Source organism: Protomyctophum parallelum (genome assembly GCF_964188405.1).
Source record: "Protomyctophum parallelum genome assembly, chromosome: 22".
Lineage (NCBI taxonomy): Eukaryota > Metazoa > Chordata > Actinopteri > Myctophiformes > Myctophidae > Protomyctophum > Protomyctophum parallelum.
In genome coordinates this window covers 30,640,465-30,663,944 of record NC_139714.1, presented here as the reverse complement: position 1 = coordinate 30,663,944, position 23,480 = coordinate 30,640,465, and the positions used below count along the sequence as shown (strand labels likewise).

Below are 23,480 nucleotides of genomic sequence, written 5' to 3'. Positions count from 1 at the left end.
GTCACACCGTGGTCTCAGACAGTACTGTGTGATAATGTACGTGTATCAGTACGCATTATTAGACCTCTGCCGGAACTTGGAGAAGTAGTCTTTGTTTACCACAGTGGTACTTTCATTTGTGTATGCTTATAGGTAGGCCTATATGAAAACTTTAGATGATGTCATGATGTTATATGGGTGTCCACAGTCAAGTAGGCTACATAGGCCTAGTAGGCCTACATAGGTTTTTAGTTCTTTAGCCACATATAACATTCCAGTAGGGCGGCGGTGGCTCAGGGGTAGTGCCTGGATGGTAACCGTAAGGTTGCCAGTTCGAACCCGGGCTCCCCCAGAGTTACTGTCGAAGTGTCCTTGAGCAAGACACTGAACCCCTAATTGCTCCCGATGTGCTAGTTGGTGCCTTGCATGGTTTCCGCTGCCATCGGTGTATGAATGTGTGTGTGAATGGGTGAATGTAATGCACAATCTCTGTAAAGCGCCTTGGATAAAGGCGCTATATAAATGCACCATTTACCATTTAGTAGGGCGAACATGACAGAAATTATTAGCAATGTTCAGAATCCAACATGATTGTATTGGAACATATAGTTGTGAGCTTATAGATATTTTTATATATTTCTGGAGAAGAAGAATTAAATGCCCCAAATAGTGATGTCATGTTGAAAGTGGGTAAACTTCACAAACTTGCAACCTTGTGAACTTGTGAAGTGGTTAAACTTCACAACACATCGGGGCACGCTGAGCTTGTAAATGTTCACCCATTATGGCATGCACAGAATTGGGCCATGTATCTAATGCTAAACGTGCAACACAGTTTCCTCAGGATAGATTGTAGGCAGTTGGAGCACTGCAGCGAGTTGTGAGCTTGTATGTAGATCAGTTATTTTTGGCGAAGAGATTTGGTGTAGACTGACAAAAGCAGTTCAAATACCAGACTCGGACTAGAGGGTTTAAGTGTTTAAAATCCCCACCTCAGAAACAATAATGCAGCCCTGCTGCTACTCTGTCTAAATGAACAATACATAGTTTAGCAGACTGCCTGTCAACTCACGCAGTTTTTCAATCTCTCTCTCTCTCTCTCTCTCTCTCTCTCTCTCTCTCTCCCTCCCTCTCTCTCTCTCTCTCTGGAGTGATAAACGTATTGAATAACAGCTTATGGAACGCCCTAGTCAATACCAAAGTATAAGAGGATTCAGGGAGAAACTGTAGACTCTAGATTTCTGACCCTAAGGGGTCAAGGACCCACTTAGTTAGACTCAGCCTTTATCCAACCTTGAGGGGGGAATGCGTGATTCACTCAACATATGACTCCTATTATAGCTCTCATGTATTCTGAATGTTTGAAAGGTATTCCAAACAAAGAGATTATTACGTAGGGTAGGCTATGAAATATCACTAGCTTGTAGCGTGGCAGTACGGTCAGAAGCATAGGGTAATTTGTATGAAATATGACAATATTCCAAAGAGCTACTTTTCTGTGGGGTGGGTAGGGGGGGTGCAAGAAATCTTTTAAGTATATAGAATCCATTCTGTAAAGAGTGTTTGCATTTTGACAGCCAAGGACTAAGGTTTCTCACCGGTCTTTTATAACTACCAGATGGCTCAATCATGTACGACTCGAGTAACTGTTGGATTTTCCCAAACATTCGCAGTGAAACACTCTCATTTATTTCCCTGCCCTGGGTGACATGCCGTACATACTCTAGTCAAGTATTGCCTCATTTATGCTCTGTCGTACGTTGGTGTAGCTCAGTGGAAATATCCGATTTACAAGCTCACAACATGGTGCTTCTGCAACGCGTTTTGAATTTGTACATCAACTATTTTCAAATGTATAAATGTGATATGACCAATATGCTTGTCTGGCAGACATGTCTCCCCTTATAGAAGTTAAAGTAGTTAATCAAACACATGCACTGGGCTCAAGGCAACCGACAAGTCAGAACCTAACTCCTAACTCCAGCTGAGGCACACTAAACTAGCAACTACTTTGCTCATCACTTAAAGCTATAGGGGATGGAAATTGCAGGTGGTTTAATACAGATTCTAATTAAAATTCCACAAATTAGTTACAGGGGAAGGGAGGGGGAGAAACTCACAGTCTGAACTTGATTCAAATTTGAATGCAGCTTTCCAGAGGCAATGGATAGTTGGATTATATATTGGGGATTTTATGCTACATTTAAACTTGAATTAACTCTCCAAATAGTTATTTTCAGCTCCTTATTAAGACATAATCATGTGAATTAACATTATTTCACAGGTTAGTACGAAGGAATTATTATTAGCCTTTTAACCTCTGGTACTGGACTGGTCCTGTTCTAGCTTTTCCGATGAGATACTCATTATTCTCAAAAGCAAAACCCAGCAGTAGCTCATTACAATGCCAATCATTACCAGCAGTGACTTTCAAAACATTTCTTTATTCAATATTGGGCTACAGCACTACCCATATCTTCTCTGGCAGATTAATTGTGTTTTGGCTCCACCTTGTGGCAAAGTGGAAATTGCATGATTTCTCGCAGGCAGATTGTGGCATAGCAGGATTTGTCCAGGTCAAAGTTCAAGGTGAGAGCGAGGGAGGCAGAGTCCCCCTTCATCTCCGAAACCCCGCTGCGCGTCTGCTCAGCGCTTTTACTCTTCCCTCCATCGCAGTCTCTTCTGCTACCCTCTCCTCCCTCCCTCTCTCCTCCTCCTCCGCTCCCCTCCCCGGCTGTCGGGCCATGCAGTCGGTAGGCGAGGTCCCGAGGGAAGGCCAGCATGTGGCGGTAGCAGCCGGGCACGTTGAGTTTGAGGGCACCGACTCGGAATCGGCAGCACTGTAGGCCATCTCTGGCCAGTCTCTTCTGGTACCAGAGCCCGATGCTGTTCTCTGGGTACCGGACGGTATTACCCGGCATGGGCAGAATAACCTGGCATAGACGGCACAAAACCTTAGGCGCGCCTTAATAGGGCTGGGCAGTTCACAGAAAATATCAATATCAAAACCAATATTCATAACCAATAACCAATGTAATCTTGCTGATGTAGGTTAATCGATTCAGCGAGAAACAGTTTTTTGTTTCTTATCACGAAATCGACAAGAAATGTTTTGAATAGATTTTTCATAATTGACTAAATCTATTAATCAGACGATTAACCACACAAACCCTGTATTATACTTTGTTCTACAATAGTGCTATAGTGGACATATCATTGCGACACGTTGAGCTTGTAGATCGGCTATTTTCACCATTTTCCTTTTGATAATTGTTCATTTATAAACAAGGAAAAGGTTTGATATGATGATGATATTAATTAAGTCATTTCGGCCAGACCTACGCTACGATGTAACCACTTTCAACCTGGCAAAGAGACGTTCTTTAACTACCTGCCACCCTACAGGCCAAGTCAATGTTTTCTTGTTTTTTTGCTAGTGCTTTGCCAGTAGTCATACAATCCCCTCTCTCCATTCAAACACAACAATCCCACTGTGCCATGTGTGACATGATACTGTACAAGGAAAAACACATGAAAACCATGAAGAAACAAAATGAATGATGAAGATGGAAATTTTAAAACACTCTCTCAAGCTATTGAGTAAAACAGGTGCTGTGCAAGCAGTGGTGCCAACATGTCTGCTATTGATGTATAAAGGACTACTTTTGTGGGGTACGTAACTAGGGAGAACATTAGAAGAGAACTTGTTCATATTTGTTCCTTTGCATGTCATTATTGCAATCATAACACCTCAAATACTCAAGCAGTACTCAAGTAAATGTACTTACCATTTTTCTATCATGCGAACATGGTGTCAGCAGTTTAATTGCAATGTACTTTGTTTTGTAATAGGCATTGTAATTTTGTTGTAAACTATTGTTATTATAGTATATTATTAGATCAGATGCATTTGCATGTATTTTCTGTAAACGATTGTTTTTAGTATAGGTAGATATAATGTAATAACGCAACGGTTTCATGTTTTTATAACTTGATACATTGTTTTATGTATTGTCCCTGTCCCAAAAATAATAATAATAATAATAAGAAGAAAGAAAGACAGAAAGAAAGAAAGAAAGAAAGAAAGAAAGAAAGAAAGAAAGAAAGAAAGGTCTGCTTTGCAGTCCGACATCCTCACCTGTCCTAGATTGTAGACTCCCTCTCTCTCCTCCTGGTCTGTCACCACATGGATCTGGAGTAGGGGAAAAAAAAGACAGCATCTTTAGACGTAAAGAAAATCATCAACACTTTCAATCATCAACATTGCATGAATTATTTCCTGCATAGAATGTTTTAATGGCGTTTTAAGTGAAGAGATGTACAATGGACAGTCTCTGCTTACGTACGTTTAGTGTATTTCTGGCTACCAGTAAAAGCTAGCTCCATTCCAAAATAGGTCTAAATTAGTCCCTGGTTAAAACCCAAACCCTACAGCGGACTTGAACAGCACTGTTAAAAATCAAATTCCATCATCTTGGAGGCAGGCTTACCCGAGGCTGGCTGGACTCTGCCGTGTCCTGCTCCTGTTGTGCCCTCACCAGGTCACCCTCCCTGGCTGTGTGACCCAAAGTAGACAGCCGGTGTTCCACGGCCTCGTTCCACACCCTGAACATCAACAACTCAGTCAAGGACTAATTTACAATAATACAATGGATGACACATTTACAAACTGAAATCATGAATAAAATAAAGTAGACCCTCATCAGGTGAGATGGATGCCTAATTAAGAAAAGGTGTACTATGTTTTTATTTTTAATAGTATAACGGCAAAGACACATGGGGAATGGAGGATCAATACTTGATATCGTTGTTGTCGGGCAGAAACATTGCATCTCCACATGTCAGCTTTGTTCTGTGCGTGAAAAAGAATGCCCTAGGCTACTTTGTCATACAACAGTGTCAGACAAAAGGAGCGGAAATAGCTGATCTACAAGCTCACGTGTCACAATGCAACGGGTCGTGTCCACCCGACAGCAACGGCATGCACTTGGACTTTGTGTTCAGAAGGCCTCACCTGCTACAGTAGGCATGGAGGTAGAAGACCCTCATGCCGTGGGGCAGGCTGAGCCAGGCACGGACACAGCCTTGCGGACCGGTCCCGTAGCGGTGCAGGGCCTGCAGCATCAGCCTCTCCCTGGCCTTGTACACAGGCATCATGGCCAGGCTCTCCTTGGCATTGTCTGTGTTAGACAATTACAATTTACAATTTAGGCATTTAGCAGACGCTCTTAATCCAGAGCGACTTACAATAATCAGGAACAAAAGCATGGGAATACATCACAAAAGCATTTATCATAAAACATGCGTAAGCTAAGAAAGTAACAGTGGAATATCTATATTATGAGACTATACATATAAGCTATATATATATACTACTATGCTATACAGTACATATGTACTATGGCGTGCTATGACTATATACAATGCAATTATAGTGCCGTCTACATAACATGCTATAAGTCTGTATCAGATGCTATCTAAGTCTACAGAAATGCTATCTAAGGGGGTAGGGTAAGTGCTATGGGCCATGATGGAGTCTAAAAAGGTGGGTTTTCAGACTACGGCGGAAGATTGGGAGTGATGCTGCAGTTCTGACTGCAATGGGAAGTGCATTCCACAGTTTTGGAGCCAGAAGGGAGAAGAGTTTGGGACGTGTGGAGCGTTGTCCCGGCGTTTTTAGTGAGGGTACTTCCAGCTTCCCTGCGTTGGCTGATCTGAGTGCGCGGGAGGGTTTGTAGGGTTCAATCATACTTGCAAGATATGGGGGAGCCATACCTTTGGTTGCCTTGAATGCCAGCATTAGAGTTAAGAACAACCAGAACTTGAAACACCATATTGATTCTGAAGCATGCAAAGGAATCTACCACAGCATTTAACTCAATTAACATCGAGGTACATGGACAATGGACATACAGGCTTCACATTGGCGTATTAGAAAACTGTGGAACAGTGATTCTCAACCTTTTTATTTCAAGGAGCCCCAGTTTGATATTAGACCCCCATTTGATGATTTGATCAATTGTTTCTCAGGGACCCCAATCTATAGTACACAGCTGTAAAATCATCAGTGTTCATTTAACTCTTTAAGTCTGCACAAAGGGAACCAAATTCCAACATTGAGAATGAGAATCAGTGCTATAGAACTTTAATTATGTTTAATTATGTGGGATTATTAAGCAGTGGGGTTCAGTTTTCGGGGGTGCTGGTAGCCAAGTGTGTCCCGGGTTTGATTCCTGAGCCCAGTGGCGGGTTAACTGCATGTCACTGACCCAAGAAAAACTAGCTTTTACTTTTACTTCGTGACGTTAGGTGGCCGCCAGTTTAGGAGACCGGAAGCAGGAGTCTATTCATTCCAACGGGAGAGTGAACGTGAACACAGCTTCAGTCCTTCAGAACGATTCTTTAGCCCGATGTTCAACTAAATATTGGACCCAACTGTCACAAGCACACAATCTTCCCAACATTTTGATACCAAAATCACAAATCGTGAAAAAAATCTATTTAGTTATCGACCTATCTCTGTCCCAGGAACACTCACACGAAATCTAGCACCAGTAAACAGTAGGACGTCCACAAGATCTGCAGTCAGACGGCGCCCACTTAGGAGACCATTTCTGTACCATTTCACCTCTAGTGGCGAAGCAACTATGCCATCTTCCAAAATCAAGCATCTTTGATGTCACTCCCCGACTCGCTCTCCCCGTTTCCGGCAGAAACGTCTTACCTGTCAGCAGGAAGTGTCTTTTAGCCTGGCTCTGAGGGTCGTCACCTTCCTCTGGAGTGAAGACCAAACGTACTGCACTCACCTGACCCAACACACATCAATCTACATCAGTGGTTCTCAAAGTAGGGTCCAGGGACGACTTCTACTTTCAAACTAAATACGTTTGTCTACACTTCCTTGCTCTATAACAAATCAGCCCTTCAATAAAATACTTATTTTGATTCAAAATGTCCAGCATTTTCTTGGCCTGTTGAACTAAGCCAGTGGTTTGAATCCCTCTGGTGCATTATGTGGGTAAGAGAGTCCCAAGCGTTGTAATCGATTTTACATATCGAGATGGGTTCCTATACTGTAGTGATGCGCGGGGGGGTCAGGGTTTTTTATGACCCGCGGGTCATGTATTAATAATTTGATTCGTCCCAGCCCGCCCCGCAACTCGCCGACATTAAATACACATTGAATACAGCTTTTATTCTGTCAAAATGTTGCTTGTAAACAGCCTTAATAGGCTAATAATGTCGCTGGCAAGTATGCATGGTCCCGGTGTTTACTTTATGTAAGACATAGCACTCTATAGTGTATAGTTTCTTTAGATAGATATTCCACTGTTAGGTTCTTAAGCTTACGTAGGATTCATGACTATTTTTATGTTTTGATGTATTACCATGTTTTTTGTTCTTGCTTAAAGTAAATCGCTCTGGATTAAGACTGCAATTTACAATTTAGGCATTTAGTAGATGCTCTTAGAGTGTCTGCTAAATGCCTAAATTGTAAATTGCAGTCTGTGGTGGTAGTTGCGTAATTATTCTACCGTATTCAATTTGGGTCACCACCTTTGGTATAACACGTGTAACGTACTGACGGTATAACTGGTCTTGTTTACATACATTTGGTGGCAGAGATTGAGAGAAGACAGAGAGGTTACCTTTTAACGCTGACTGTTAAAGTATTCACAGTCACACTATTTTTTGATTTATGGTGAAAGGAGGAGATCAACGTCAAAGCAAATAAGCCATGGTGAAGCCAGCTGAGCACAGCACGCCTCCACAGTGCGCACTCTTAATTTGTTTACCAAACTTAACTTCCTCGCAGGACAAGTGAAATGATCCCATGTATAAATTACATTATTTAACCCACCCTAACCCGGCTCGTCAATACAATTAAAATGTCTCGACTCGGCTCAGCTCAGCCCGCCCCGCGGGTTACAGGTCGGCCGGCGCATCACTACTATACTGAACACAGGTTTGTGGTTTTCAAAGACAGACAAAGAATGAACAATGCTCCTAATTTACACATTACAATACTGGATAATACCAGTTAATTAATGGTAGTGTGAGAATTAGCTAAACTATACACTGTGAAGTCTTTATTTTACATAGGTGTCTTATTTATTTTACATACCTTGTGTTTAAATTTAGACTTTGTATGCCTTTGAAAAGCATTTTCATTTTCTTTGTGTATGAAATGTGTATGAAATAGTAAACTTGCCATACTAAATGCCATTTCTGACAGGATTTGCAGAATCTGGTCAATGTTGAATGTGAAATAAACTGATACCGTCCGTGTAATTGTAATATGATGTCAACAAAAACACATTGTTTTACAGCTGAAGATTGTTCTTCAATACCCAGCTGTCACATTGCACTGGGTGAGAGAGTACATCCAACTTCAAATGAAACAAAATAAACAGCAGCATCCCTTAAATTATCATTAATTTATTTGTAAAAACCTACCATGTCTTCTTTGAGCAAGGCCAGTCCTACTCTGTCCGACTGAACACTGAGGCCTGTCCCAAACCTCTGAGGCCCATAGTAGTTTACGAAGCCTTTAGCCTGGGAAGAAAACATTCAAACGTAATGAAGCACCAAAAATCTAGCTTAAACAATGCATGAGCAAACTGATGCTGTTCCTATCAGTGCCAATATTGAGTTTCATTAAATTATCAAAATATCTTTAAAGGCTTAAAAGTCTGTTTCTTGTACAGGATGACGTCTTGCTTCTGCATGTCTGCAAAGAAAACACTACGTGTAGTTGGTGGGCTTTTTCTACCTCCGTAGAATTGCAATACTGTTTATAGATTTGCCTGTTCCTCTGTGTTGGCTAAGCTAGACTGTATCATTGGGCTTCAAAGACCCACTCCCCCGAAAATGTCAATGTGACATTGAAGCTTAAACATTAAAAACGTGATAGTTGTTTTGCATATAAATCAGCCTGTGTAGTACAATCCACAACATTCATGTATTAGCAACCCCTTTTGGGCAGGAACCCCTTTTGGTGTTTGCATTATGTTGTAATTTAGCTATTGAAAAATAGCAGATCTACAAGCTCATAGCACGCCACCGAGTGGCACGCTACGAGCTTGTAGGTCTGCTATTTTTGAAAAATCCAAGAACGACTGACATAGCTTTTTCAGAAAACTGTCAGGATGTAGAAGACATTTATAGAATCTGATCTCAGGTCAGAATGGGTTAACATCTCTCGTGTCATGTCATTATGAGTTGTCGGTGTCCGGGTGGAAACCTAAACCTGTACCTTGACATTCTCCACAGCCTGTTGTATCAGCTCCACCAAGGGGGCGTGCGTCTCCGTCTCGGGGGCAGGGTGGAGCGTGGCGTGCGTCTCCGTCTCGGGGGCAGGGTGGAGCGTGGCGTGCGTCTCCGTCTCGGGGGCGGGGTGGAGCGTGGCGTGCGTCTCCGTCTTGGGGGCGGGGTGGAGCGTGGCGTGCGTCTCCGTCTCGGGGGCGGGGTGGAGCGTGTCAGCGTTGCGGTGCGGTCTCAGATCCCGAACCACCAGGTCAAAGTGATTCCCCTGCAGGCGACCCAACCTCAGGGGCTCGCTGACCAGACGGACGCCGGACACGACCATCCCTTTCTTCTCAAATGCCGACGTCTTCTCTTGCAGCCTGACAAACATCGCATCAAAGAAGAAACTAGATACATTATAATGTGAATGGAATGAAATAAAGGCAACACCAATGTGAAAGCTGGTGTTTATTTGCAGTTTACTGTAGTCCTAAGCAGCACAAGTACCGTTGTGGAGAAACCTTCTTGACTACCATGGACTGATAGGTGATGGCTCTCTTGTCCTTGATGCCAGCATAGGTGAAATCTGAGGGCAGGACGCCCAGCATTGCTGCCATGTAACTGATAGCCTCCAAAGTCTCCAGGTTCTCCTTACACAAGATGAAGGCTGCCGACCGACACACACACACACACACACACACACACACACACAAATTAACAGGTAAATAACATCAACAACTACCGTCACTGGGTTGACCTTGACGAAACCCTAATACTTCATAATCATTGACCGGAGTTCCGCAGGGGTCTACACTTGGTACCCTCCTTTTTTTCCCTATACACCAAATCTATTCGGAGAATAGGCGATCTACACAAGAGTGAGCTTGTCGGGGATTTACAGAATGTTCGTTTTCTGGGGGGAAAAAAAACACAATGATGGAGCCTGCACGAACATGAATTTCACCCGGCAACATGCCAGGAAAGGGGACGCTAGGGTTCATGTGGTTGACAATTAAATGATGCCCATACCCGTATAAACATCGTCCTTGCTGCAGTCGTCTGCGGTCCTCTTCCTGGGTCTGCCTCGGTCTCTCAGGCGCACAGTGATAGCCGTCTTGCCCTGCTCGCCGAAACTCTTGGTCTCCACCAGCTTCCCAAACCTCCGGCTGAGGAAGTGGTGTACCGTCGTCCTGTGGTCCTTGTCGGCATCAGGCAGGAAGGTGTGCGACGACCCCGGCACTTTGGCGTCGATGAACCTGAAGAAGTCCTCCGCCTCCTCCTCTGTGATGAGCCCGGCGAGCTCCCTGAAGTCCGGGCACTCCTTCACCTTGTAGGGATATACAGATGAATGAAGATCATGCAAACATAATTGCCATCAGGCATGAGAGAGAGAGAGGCAAGACAGGATAGAAGTAAGAATTGTGACAGGCCTATTATTAGGTGTCACCTTGATCTCTGACTGACAGGTGATGGTCATGAGGAAGGGGAAGCGATGTCGTACTGCACGGTGGACATTGGCTCGCTGGTGTTTCTCTGGGAAGGAGCCCAGGGACAGTAGCTCTACACCGGTCAGCTGCTTCGTCTCGCTCCTGGTCTCTTCTTTAGGGAGGCCTGATGGGTCTCTGACAGACACGGCAAACTGTTCAATCGCATCACAGACCGAGGCGCCTAAAATCACACTCAGGTCAAGATTTTCAGTTGTCACCGAAGGAGTGACATCCCCATTTGTATCATAGTCTTCTACACTGATTATGGCCAAGTCCTGTGTAACTCTGGATGAGCTGCGCTGCTTAGCTTCGTTGCTGGTGTTGTCACTAGGTTTTGTGGGGATAGAGTGACCGAACTCATTGTCATGAGGAGGAAACCTGGGACTCTCCTCTTGTGAGGAGGACGTTATTATTGGCTTACTGATTAGATGTCCATCGATGTCTATTTCTGTCACCACAAAGTCCCTGGTGAAGTTTTTGATGCTCCCACAGAAACCTTCGTGGCTTGATATGAAACACTCTGGGACGGTGACAACGTCACTTTGTTCCATCTCTGCCATCACATCCAATGGCCGCAGCCTGCATGCACTTGCTCTAGTTAAGCCTTTTAGTAAACACGAGGTAAGGAAGTAAAGGAACACAGTACCCCAACCCCACCCGTGACAATTCTTCCCCGCAACGTTCTTCTAAAGCGCAATGTCCACTACCCACTCTTCTAGAAGTAATAGTAAACTAAACCCACTGCAGAAACGAAAGTCAGACTGTCAGTGTCATACGTCAGTTATCTCATACATTTGTAAAGAAGCTAAGAAGGTGCTAACCTGAATCAGAACCGAGTCATTATCGAGTCAGTCTCTGTCTTAATACTTCTCTAGTACTACGTAAAACCGCGTAAAACACCCCATGCTGCTGCAGTGCTGCATGTTGTAAACAAAACCACGCGGAAAAGGGGTTGGTGCACTTCCGTGTCACGTGATGAAGTTTTTTTCTTTTTTCTTTTTTTTTTTTTAAAGAAAGAAAAAGAAGAGGAAACATGATATCAAATGAAATAATAATAATAATCCCAAAAATACGCCTACTACGTCCACCACTACTACTATTATTATTATTTGACATTTGAATAGAACACATTAAATTGACGATAGTAGTTAATGTTGGCATAAAAACAGAACAGACTTCCCTATTTTTTCTGTCAATTTTAACCCCTGAATGGCTCTGCGGTTAGGGTCAACAGAAATCTGGGAACGCGTCGGCAAAAAGGAAACCATCTTTTCCTCTTTTTTTCTGCTGAATCTGTCTTGAGCGTGATGCGTTTTTTTGCACAAAGTGCTTGTCCAAAAAAGAACAGATCTACAAGCTCACATCGCGTGGCGGATACCATGCATTGTGAGCTTGCAGATCTGTTCTTTTTTTGACCAGCGACACTCGCGCGATGGGGCGGAGTTGACGTGCGCGCAAGTGCATAAATAAGCGTGGTTTTTATAATAATAATAATAATTCATAGTGGTTACTGACCCACGCGGTCATTCGGGGCATCAATCATGATCATGCAGCCGCAGCCGACTACCGTTATAGTGGTGGCGGACAAAACAAGCCTGAAACGGCCGTTCATCTTTTTCAATGGCGTGAATATGGTGAGTAGGCTGCTATAAATAAATTCAGTACCAGCCTTTACCAGGAGGCCAGCTATCTGACGGTCATCTCTTTGATAATGGGGGGATATAGGCTAATATACCGTTTTGGACACCTTTCATTATAAGGCTATCATTTGCAATTTAAGCTATTTAGCTTCTCCATTTGAGCATTTATAGTGCCCACAAGAAATACATTGAAATTAATCGAGTCATTATGACATGTCGATATATAGCCTACTACGTTTCCATACTGCCGTCTAAGGAAAATAAATAAATAAAAATAGGTATTTGCAGCATCTATTGAAAACTAGATAATGTGCTGCTTATTTTATATGAAAATTAAACAATACACATCCTTTATAGCCTATGCGTGTGTTATTCCCCAGCCATAGCATTACAGTGTTATTATTATGCCAGGAATCAGTCAGGCTTGAAAGGCTAGCCATGCAGGGTACCGACCGAGGCTAGTCAGGCTTTGGTTCTGTTCCGTTTTAAATGTACTAAAACAGGCTTGCCAGTAGATGGCGATGCTGATCTTCTTTTTTTTTTGCAATAATATTGCAAAAAAAAAAACCATTATTGTCTTAATGTTCAAATATTATTTGAACATTAAGACAATAATGGTCTGTTATAGCATTCTTCTTTTATAAAGAAAACAACAACAATTTACAGACCAAACCACCTATGTTTTAGATAGCCTACATTGAATTATGATAAGTGAATAACTTAAGAAAGGAGCTTTTCAAATTGAATGATGCTTGCGGTTTTGATTTGGGTGTGTAAGCAGTTTGCTTAAAGGACCACTTCACCACTTTTCAACCTATCTTCATATAATAGGTCCTCACTAAAAATCATGAGAAAATGGCGCAATTCTTTTCTACTCTGTCTGTGTCTCATAGGAGGGCTGTGGGCACTTCAGAAACCGTCTTCCAGTGACATCATCGATGGGGAATACAAGCTAATAAAAACTGCAGGCTTTCTAGTCCTGAAAAGTTGCAATGCAAAAATGGAAACCATCGTTCTCACGATAATGAAAATCTAAACATTTTTATAAAAAAAATCTTGTATAAAACATAATCTGCCTAATGATGATGTCACTGGAAGACGGTTTCTAAACTGCCCACAGCCCTTCTATGAGACAGACTGAGTAGAAAACAATCGTGCCATTTTATCATGATTATTGGTGAGGACCTATTATATGAAGATAGGTTGAAAAGTGGTGAAGTGGTCCTTTAACTGTTTGTTTGATTGATTGATTGATTGATTGATTGATTGATTGATTGATTGATTGATTGATTGATTGATTGATTGATTGATTGATTGATTGAACCCTACAAACCCTCCCGCGCACTCAGATCAGCCAACGCAGGGAAGCTGGAAGTACCCTCACTAAAAATGCCGGGACAACGCTCCACACGTCCCAAACTCTTCTCCCTTCTGGCTCCAAAACTGTGGAATGCACTTCCCATTGCAGTCAGAACTGCAGCATCACTCCCAATCTTCCGCCGTAGTCTGAAAACCCACCTTTTCAGACTCCATCATGGCCCATAGCACTTACCCCACCCCTTAGGTCGCATTCATACCAGAGAGCTTTGCTGCGATTAAAACGAATCCTGCTGCGCATTGTCAGAAAGTGCGCTTCGTTTGGCAGGTGTGAAGGCTCATTCGAATCCTAATGCGCAGCAAATAACCGCATTTTACTCCGTCCAAAAACGTGGGTTTCGCTTCGCTTCGAATCGCACTTGACTACGATTCGGTGCAGGTGTGAATGCAATCCGCAGTAAATAAAGGAAATGAAGCAAACATAATGTGGCGGGTGAGGAGCTGAACACAGTTGGAGACGGTTAAGGCATATTTTACGCAGCGCAAAGATGTCCCGTTACTGTGGATAGACGTTGTCGAATAAGGAGACTGAAGCCCTGATCGAAATGAGGACGTGTAGGCTACATTAATCAATTGCTTAAGAAAACACATAAAAACACTGCAGTGTATTATAGCCTACATAATATTCTGTCTGTCTGTCTGTGCGTGCCGTAAACATGGAGTGCTGTCACTGTGTGGGACTGGGGAGTTATATCAGTGCGCTCATGCAGCGCTGTGCCTCCATGCCCAAAAGAACAGTGTGTGGCGGCTGCGTGCGTAGAGAGAGAGAGAGAGAGAGAGAGAGAGGGGGGTCCCAGGCGGCACGACACATGCACGTTATGAGTGTAATTTTATCACCATAGATTTCACTGTGTAGGCTATAGTTTATGAACGGAACACATTGATAAAGGTCCCCCCTGCTGCGTTTCCAATTGCTGCGAATGACAGTGTGAAGGCAAACCGCAGCCAATTAAATATGCAAGAATCCCCTTTCCCCGCCCATACGGTTCTGAGTCTACCGAAGTATTAGGTGAGAATGTGACCTTAGATAGCATTTCTGTAGACTTAGATATAGCATCTGATACAGACTTATAGCATGTTATGTAGACAGCACTATAATTGCATTGTATATAGTCATAGCACGCCATAGTACATATGTATAGTATAGTAGTATATATATATATAGTTTATATGTATAGTCTCATAATATAGATATTCCACTGTTACTTTCTTAGCTTACGCATGTTTTATGATAAATGCTTTTTTGTGATGTATTCCCATGCTTTTTGTTCTTGCTTAATGTAAGTCGCTCTGGATTAAGAGCGTCTGCTAAATGCCTAAATTGTAAATTGTAATTGATTGATTGATTGATTGATTGATTGATTGAAAACGTATTAACAGTTTGTAGAATGGGTACATTTCAAAGAAAGTGCAGGTCAATACAAAATCTCCTACTTTTTGACAGCAGGGTCCTCCATTTTCAAGTCATCAAGACATTTAAAGACATACAAATAATATACTCATCTATAATAGAACTAAACATAATCAAATACACTGTTAGAAAAAAAGGGAATGGTGAACAGTATAGAAAAACAGAGGGGGAGTTGTACAGGGGCCGAATCTGGGTTGCACGTGGAGAATTCAGTGGTGTAAAAGCCGATCCGTGGTAAGTGGTACTATAACACAATGGTTGGGAACCCCTGATGTACATTTACTCAAGTCCTGTGGACATTCTGCATCATGAGTAGCCTACTTCTTCTTCTTTTTGTCACTTAAAATGTTATTCCTTTTTTTACAAATCACAACACGAAATGAAAATATAAAAATAACCAAAAAACACACACATAAAAAACAAAAAGACAAACAAAACGACATCTTCTGAATGAATATTAATAATATATAATATATATGAGATGCGTGGTGCACAGGTGCAGGTGCAAAGTGTACCTGTTTGAGCCAAATATAAAATACATTATACACTTCATGTTGCTATGACTGAAAAGAAACAATTTGCCTTTTTGTTTCCTTAAGGCCTTGAGCTTCGTCCTGCTGGCGATAACAGTAGCTGCCCACCGACACCTCTCTGATAATGACAAAGTAAGACTGGATTGTGTGTTTAGTTTAGTGAATATAGGTTGTTCATGTTCTGTTCACTTAATATCTGTTTGCATAAAGGGGTCATTGAAGGGGTGCCATACCATTAACATAATCATCTAAATCAGTTTAACTACTTTAACCCTATAAACATCATCTACAAGTTCACGACTGCTATACTAATAAAAAAAGAAGAAAATATATTGCATGGGGGTCCTTGTCACAAAATATTTTCAGATGGGGGTCTGTGTGTCCGGGGTTCCTTGACATGAAAAAGATTTTATAACACTGACAAACCACCAACCAGACTGTCCTTATTTCCCTCCTCAGCTGGAGGAGTTTGGTTTGACTGGTGTGGTGAAGCTCTACGTCCTCGGCTCAACCAGTCTCATTCTCTCTTTTGTCGGAGTGTGTGGAGCCCTGAAGGAGAATAAATGGTGCTTGATTGTGGTAAGATCTGTGGTGTATGTGTGTGTGACTGTGACTGTGACTGTGTGTGTGTGTGTGTGTGTGTGTGTGTGTGTGTGTGTGTGTGTGTGTGTGTGTGTGTGTGTGTGTGTGTGTGTGTGTGTGTGTGTGTGTGTGTGTGTGTGTGTGTGTGTGTGTGCGAGCGTGTGCATCCAAGGTTGGCCTTACAAAGTTATACTATGAATTAAATGAGTCTGTAACTGTATTTACTTTTTGATCTTTGTGTGTGTGTGTGTGTGTGTGTGTGTGTGTGTGTGTGTGTGTGTGTGTGTGTGTGTGTGTGTGTGTGTGTGTGTGTGTGTGTGTGTGTGTGTTGTGCGCGTGCCTGCTTACTAGTTTGCAGTTGGGATGGCAGCAGCCAGTCAAATGATGATTGTGAACACAGCGATAAAGTACCAACCTGTTTATGAGGTGCGTTCACGTTCACCATCAATTCTTCTAAGTTCTATACAAAACTATGATCATTATGTATATCACAATCCACTATAAACCTATGTATTCCTATTACAATAAAACTCCTTTAAAAGGATTGTACACACTAAAATCCTCAGTGTTCATTTATTCATTTGTAACTGAGTGATATCCACTTGTAACTCATTTGTAACCCTGAGAATCAGTGGCGTGCACAGATAGACACTAGGTGGTGCTAGAGCACCTGCCCTTTGCCCTCTGGACAGCAATGTGCCCTTTTGAAGAAAAACAAATATTCTTTTCCAGTGTACAGTAAACTGTACAGTATGTGGACCATGGTGACATTGATCAATTATTGATAAAAAGCTTCTAATATATTATTTATGCCCCAAAATCTTTAAATCTCACACTATTAAGGCATCCGGCCAGTTCCACGCGCTGCACAAGGTGCCCTTTTTTTTCACTTGAGCACCTGCCCCTCTAAATGTCTGTGCACGCCACTGCTGAGCATGTATCCATTTGTAACAAACAAAGCACAGAAGTGAATCATTATTATGTGACATGGTTCGGTCTACAGAAGGAGGTGCAGAACAGGGAAGCATCATTCTTGTCCATGATGCCTCTGAGTGGAGCCAGCAACAACAACCGCACCTTAATGGACGGCATCCAACTATATGTAAGCACAAAACTATTTCTTCTCATGAGTAAAACAATCGGTATGGCAGATTTACGATATAACGAGCACACCTGCAGTGTTTGGAGGTAAGGCTACTCTTCCATTGAGAAATGTAGATACTGGTGTCAGGTATAGGACAAGTACATAGAGTCTGAAAACCCACCTTTTCAGACTCCATCATGGCCCATAGCAATTACCCTACCCCCTTAGATAGCATTTCTGTAGACTTAGATAGCATTTGATACAGTCTTATAGCATGTTATGTAGACAGCACTATAATTGCATTGTATGTAGTCATAGCACATCATAGTACATATGTATAGCATAGTATAGTATCTAATTTAATAGTTGTAAAGTTGTCATGTGAAGCAAAAGATATGCGCACTAGCCAATGAAAAGATGTGCCCATAAAAGATGTGCCCATAAGATGTGGCCACTAGCCAATGAAAACTCAACCAAGCCAACATCTGCGCAGCCGTCACTAGCTCTCAGCCCCCCCCCCTCCCTCTTTGGCTGCTGTAATGTGATCTCCCCTATGGATCTCCCTCTCCGCACTCCGCAGAGAAACCTTACCTATAGTCGCCTCACCATTTCGCTTATTCCTTCTAAATCTCTGTATTTAAAATATAGCTCGCTCAGCGAATGTCTTAGTTACATTAACATTGTTCTTAGAAAGTACTTGGTTTGTGCCTAACTACTACGATTAGACGTAGTAGCGTTTGTTATTTCGCTACTGCCAGTACTTCTGATTGCACGCACACACACACACACACACACACACACACACACAACACTACCCCGTGTCCCACACACACACACACACAACACTGCCGCGCGGATTTAAGCTGTCAAACCTATTTTGTTAAAGTTACATATGCCACAGACACTTGCCTGAACTGTGCAGCTGATATATATACAGCATTGTCATATTTAAAAGGCGCTTTATAGCTTCTCTCAGCTCAAAGCGTGTATTAATAAGGAGATAAATGAACAGCTGACGTCGGTGGGAGAGGACGTCAGCTGTGTGTGTGTGTGTGTGTGTGTGTGTGTGTGTGTGCGCGCGTGTGAGAGGGAGGTAAACAGTCAGCAACACGTTAAATTCCTACTTCTACTAAAGAAAGAGGCAGCGATGGAGCCATAAGTCCATATCCATAAATTCGGGGACATAAATGACTTACATAAATACTGTTAAACATGACGGCATCAGCCTGCTGCATCCTCCTAGCTGTTGTGTGCTAAGCTAAATCATCATACAGAACAGTCAACACGGCATTGACCAGGGTTGCCACATTGACTGAGAGGGAAACAAGCAACCAGGTCTATGAAAATGTTAACAGGCCAGATCAAGTCAGAAAATAAATCTAGAATAAGCAACAATATTGCTGACTGTCAAACATCATTGTCCAATGTTGTTTTACAGCAGTGGTTCTCAAACATTTTCATGTCATGGACCGCTAATATTCTATATGTATATATATTTATATATATAATATATATATAATATATAATATATATATTTACTATATATACACACCGGTATATATACAGTGTACACAAACCGTATATCTAGGTGTGCCCCGAGATTTTTAGGCTATGAAAAGTGTGCCCTGGGACAAAAAAGGTTGAGTTAAGCGGTGCCCAAAAGGTAGATCACGATCTACCAGTAACGTCAGATCAGGGGTTTTGTCGGCCAGCGCCAAAAATGCTCCCCGACAGCATAATCGGAGCAAATACCGGGCAGTGTGTATGAGCCATAACGTGTTGACTACACTACACTACACTAATAAGGACACAAAATAATAACTAATAACCCATCCGTTACTACATGTGGAGTCAACTCCCGCAATTTCCTTCTTCCCATAGTGCGCGGCAAAGTAACTCTGGGATGAGCGGCCGCGAAATTCTAGTATATGTATAGTTTATATGTATAGTTTCATCATATAGATATTCCACTGTTACGTTCTTAGCTTACGCATGTTTCATGATAAATGCTTTTTATGTGATGTATTCCCATGCATTTCTGTTCTTGCTTAATGTAAGTCGCTCTGGATTAAGAGCGTCTGCTAAATGTCTAAATTGTAAACTTAAAGGATAGAGTGAGGACTGGAAGCGACAGCCCCGCCCCCTGCTATTCATTTCAATGGAAGTTGCTCAATGGCGTTTTGAAGACTACCATTATAAGTATAACTCAATGGAAGTTGAGAGCGGACCTCAAGGTCAGGGTTGACGCACGTTAGGCCCAGACGTCACTGAATATCCGTCCACCTCCATGAACGTGCTGCAGTTCCATGCTTGGCCAGTAGGTAGTGGCAGCTTCAACGTTGGCCAACCGTTCTGAGCGCTTGGACGCATATACCTGTACTTGTTGACAAGTACTGCCTGAAGCTCATGAGCCTAACATTTCCCCTATAGCCAAGAGCGGATTACCTCTGAATTGTATTCAGTGTCATTTCTGTAATGTACATTAAATGTCCTTTACTGATGCCATTCAGTCAGTATCACCTTGTGTACCCGGCACTGTCCCGATTAACCCACATAATAAAATGTAATGTATGTGATAATTGCCATCTGTTTTTAACTTGAGGGCACATGGACCTTTGTGTGTGTGTGTGTGTGTGTGTGTGTGTGTGTGTGTGTGTGTGTGAGTGCATGCATTGTGTGTGCGTGCGTGCAGTATAAGTGCTGTGGTCTAGTGGATGGCTATGCAGACTGGGGCTCGTCCATTCCAGTCTCCTGTGTGTGTGAGCACCCAGGAAAGAATTGCGTAAGTATCGTGCACATTTGCGCTGGAAGAGCCTGAGTGATAATCTAACTAACAAGAGTCTTTGAGTTAAATTAACACCGGATTTTGCTTTGTAGTTTGTACAATAAAATCATTAGACCGCTGGTTCCATGCCATTAGAACTCATTTAATATTTCTGATGGCAGAACCGGCTTACTTCTGTAGTCATTCATTGCCGTTTCATTAAGACACTTTTGGCATGGTACATTTACCTTATAAATATGGACTGAAACAGACCATACTGTAGATGCTCTGCCATGTAGTGTCATGTTTTGATTGTGTATTTCCTCTATTTGTCTTAAATCTACAGTACCACAGTGAATCAAGATAAGAGCAATGTTCTCTGTGTGAACATTATGACATTTCAATTCTCCATCCTCAGGTGAGACTTCAGGGAAATGTCACTGTTGGCACAGAAAGGAGTAAGAATGAGTTTGTTTTTGAAGAGGTAAGACAACATATTTTATATCAGTGGTTTTCAAAGTGGGGGGGCACCAGTGGGGCCAAATTGAAAGGTGAGTTTTTGTTATAGTGATTATAGTGTCAGTTAACCACTTTCAACCAATTCAAGATTGAAAGGTTTTCAATCAATTATAGCCAATCTCCCTGGTCAAAAGTCTATGACCTCACCAGACCATAGGTATTATGATAGTTGAGCTACCGGTATGTCATTATAAAATGCTTTATAATGGGTTGTGATTGTTTTGTTAGTGCTTATAAATATAATTAATAATTATACAGTATTGTAAGCGCATTATAATGCATTAAAAGTAAGTATTGTAATGCATTATAGATATATCTAATTATATTTTGTGCTAACACACAAGGAATATTTGCTTGGATGGTACTAGAAAAGAGGTGGGTGAGAAAGCAGAGACATTAACTTAATTTTCTAATACCCATCAACTAACAGTAACACCCATTATTGTTGCTTACAGCCTTGTCTACATATCTACATGGCTTCTGTGAAACGTGCATTCTCAATCGTGACAGGGTTCAAATTTGGAAGTGCCATGTTTTGGGTATGTTTATGCATTTCATTGTTGTATACTGTACATACAGAGCCTTACATCTGTAAGAAAATATTAATAATAATTAATTATTATTATTGCATGCATGTGTGTTTGCTACTTTGCTTGCAGGGGGTTCTACTCGTTCTGAGCATCAAACTCATGGTTCAGATGAAAAAGAAAAAGGCGTTCCTGGAACTTCTCCAGACTTACAAATACTGCCCTCCAAGCATGTCTTAAGTGACCATCACACTCGCATTACTAATTGAATATTCTTTGGGATGCTCAGGTGTTCAGCTTTTGTGTTGGCGCATGTAAAACTAACAAACAAACAAAAACACACACAAAAAAAACACCCTGCTGTATCCCCATAACCACCACCTGGATAAGTTGACAAGCCAATACTGCAGGGTTGTTTGTCGGCTGTTTGTGTGAGCCCCAACGAGAAGGTCCCGGGTTCCATTCCCGCCGGGGACGCTGGGGGCGTGGTCTCTCCTCCGTGTCATCAGCACCCCTTGTGGGGTTGACGAAAGGACCTTTCTGTGTGGAGTCTGCAATTTGCATGTTGTCCCCGTGTTCCCTATAGGGTAGGTACCCTCACAAAAGCATGCAGTAATCCTGGTCTCTATAATGCCTCCCCTGATAGAGGGGTTAAATAACGTGTTCCTTCCACTTCAATGCACGACGTCCTCCCAGAAAAACTCCCCCGCCAGGCGATAAGAAGCGGCCTGCTCACTCCTCAGTCCTCATGCATTGAAGGAAGCATGAGCGGTTCAGGGTTCTCCCTAGCTTGGCAGAGGGAGAGTAGCGCCCAGGATTACAGCTTACTCATTGGTACTGGGTGAAAAAAACAAACATAGCAGCAACGATAACAGGAGCCGTTTGCACTGATTCGTTTATCAGAGACGTGATTTTTATGTGGTTTCAGAATGTACGAATCTAAAAGGCTCGTGCCATGTTCATAGCCATTACCTGAGGATTACACTCTGTAAATGTATTATTTTGTCAGCTGAGGTCGACTTCTGACATAGCCTACTTACTGTATGTTTTATTTATTTTCTTTTACTTATTTTCTTGTTGTGTTTTTGTTCCATTGTCGATAAGTACAATAATTTGTGCCATATTCTATTTTATTTTCATTCACAAATTACGGATAGCTCATTTTGGATCAAGAAACCCTTCATGTCATTCTCACGCCAGGCTCCAACCCTAATCAACGTGAGTTATGCAATATGGGGTGCTTCAAAACCCAAGCAATCATGATTTCTCAGACTCCCAAAAAACAAGAATTATTCTTTCAAGGCCATTTTTAAATGTGTTCGGAGTGTTGGTGAGATCATCACGATTTTATTATTGTTTTCAGGTTATGCATTACGTAATTTGTGTCTGCCTGGAATTCCCAGCAATCATGACCTAACCTGTAACACTGTTGCCAACTTGCCCATTATGACATACAGCAGCTGTTCATGAACTATCGCATGAACTGTCTCCTTGTCCTGATTTCACACTGGGTTATGTAGGCTACACTGTAAAATCCTCAGTGTTCATTTAACCCAGAGAATGTACAAATGTAACCATATAGACCATGGGTTTTCAACAGGTGGTCCGTGGACCACTGGTGGTCCGTGGAGGTATTGCATGTGGTCCCTGACCATGCATTTAGTAATGTATAGGATTTTACTTACAAAAGCACTAATCTTAGCCCATATATCCCTACCCAACACAATAATGGTCCCCAGGTTGATTCTAAGTCAGGGTGGTGGTCCCTTGTTCACAATCAGTTGAAAACCCCTGATATAGACCCACGTGGGACCGTTTGGTTACCGTGGGACCGTTTGTGCACTCTCTGAGTTAACAATGGATAAATTAAATGGTGATGATTTTGCTGTGCATGGTACGAGTTTTATCCAAATGAATTCAGCCTGACGGAAATTATTTTGCACCCACATCTGCACTTTGATAATGAATTAAGAATTACATACTTAAAAAAAAAAAGTTAACTCTTGTTTTGTGCATTTCATAATCTCAGTATGTTTCGATTATTTATTTTTGAACTCATGGAATGAATACTTGTTTTTGAATGTGAATAAAAGAGAAAAGAAGCTCCCTTTTCTCTGTTTCAGATGTGTTACCGGTGATGGACAAGTACTCAACACTAGTATGTGAATAATAGTAATTGATCTATCAAATTTGAACTGGACATGCTTTTTTGACATTTTCTATGAAAACAATTAAGATTTTCCAGAAAGGTTCGACAAATATCACTCAAATATGACTAAAGTTACTCAAAAATGATTACTTAATTGCAGTAGAAGTAAATGTAATCTTTAC

General features: G+C 42.0%; 2 protein-coding genes across 3 annotated transcripts in view; one reads left to right on the top strand and one right to left on the bottom strand.

Annotated features, from left to right (window-relative positions):
- The window catches only part of pus7l (pseudouridine synthase 7 like), a 65,746-nt gene extending 54,176 nt beyond the window's left edge, over nt 1-11,570 (bottom strand). Inside the window, exons 1-11 of one of the 2 annotated variants that reach the window (XM_083757441.1) lie at nt 10,673-11,570; nt 10,255-10,552; nt 9,733-9,892; nt 9,446-9,605; nt 9,236-9,301; nt 8,437-8,535; nt 6,704-6,785; nt 4,994-5,159; nt 4,470-4,584; nt 4,118-4,171; nt 2,298-2,912 (exon numbers count right to left, since the gene is read on the bottom strand). In XM_083757441.1, the coding sequence (XP_083613567.1) occupies nt 2,469-2,912; nt 4,118-4,171; nt 4,470-4,584; nt 4,994-5,159; nt 6,704-6,785; nt 8,437-8,535; nt 9,236-9,301; nt 9,446-9,605; nt 9,733-9,892; nt 10,255-10,552; nt 10,673-11,272 (2,244 nt within the window). In that variant the 5' untranslated portion in view covers nt 11,273-11,570 and the 3' untranslated portion in view covers nt 2,298-2,468. Of the gene's footprint in view, nt 1-2,297; nt 2,913-4,117; nt 4,172-4,469; nt 4,585-4,993; nt 5,160-6,703; nt 6,786-8,436; nt 8,536-9,235; nt 9,302-9,445; nt 9,606-9,732; nt 9,893-10,254; nt 10,553-10,672 lie in introns of those variants that run through there. The other variant, XR_014568751.1, reaches the window with a different exon arrangement.
- Nucleotides 11,571-12,145: 575 nt separating this feature from the next.
- Nucleotides 12,146-21,546, top strand: LOC310853528 (tetraspanin-8-like). The gene is made up of 9 exons (XM_083757909.1): nt 12,146-12,346; nt 15,740-15,805; nt 16,133-16,252; nt 16,607-16,681; nt 17,259-17,357; nt 20,032-20,121; nt 20,522-20,587; nt 21,078-21,161; nt 21,282-21,546. The coding sequence occupies exons 1-9, from the start codon at nt 12,254-12,256 to the stop codon at nt 21,387-21,389; spliced, it is 801 nt and encodes a 266-aa protein (XP_083614035.1). The 5' UTR covers nt 12,146-12,253; the 3' UTR covers nt 21,390-21,546.
- The last annotated feature ends 1,934 nt before the right edge of the window (nt 21,547-23,480 follow it).

What these genes read in the sequence shown, in the direction of transcription:
- LOC310853528 (XM_083757909.1), top strand. Translation starts at nt 12,254, where the DNA reads ATGATCATGCAGCCGCAGCCGACTACCGTTATAGTGGTGGCGGACAAA. An exon ending in TTTTCAATGGCGTGAATATG is followed by an intron (nt 12,347 to 15,739) that starts GTGAGTAGGCTG and finishes TGTTTCCTTAAG; the next exon opens with GCCTTGAGCTTCGTCCTGCT. An exon ending in AGTACCAACCTGTTTATGAG is followed by an intron (nt 16,682 to 17,258) that starts GTGCGTTCACGT and finishes TTCGGTCTACAG; the next exon opens with AAGGAGGTGCAGAACAGGGA.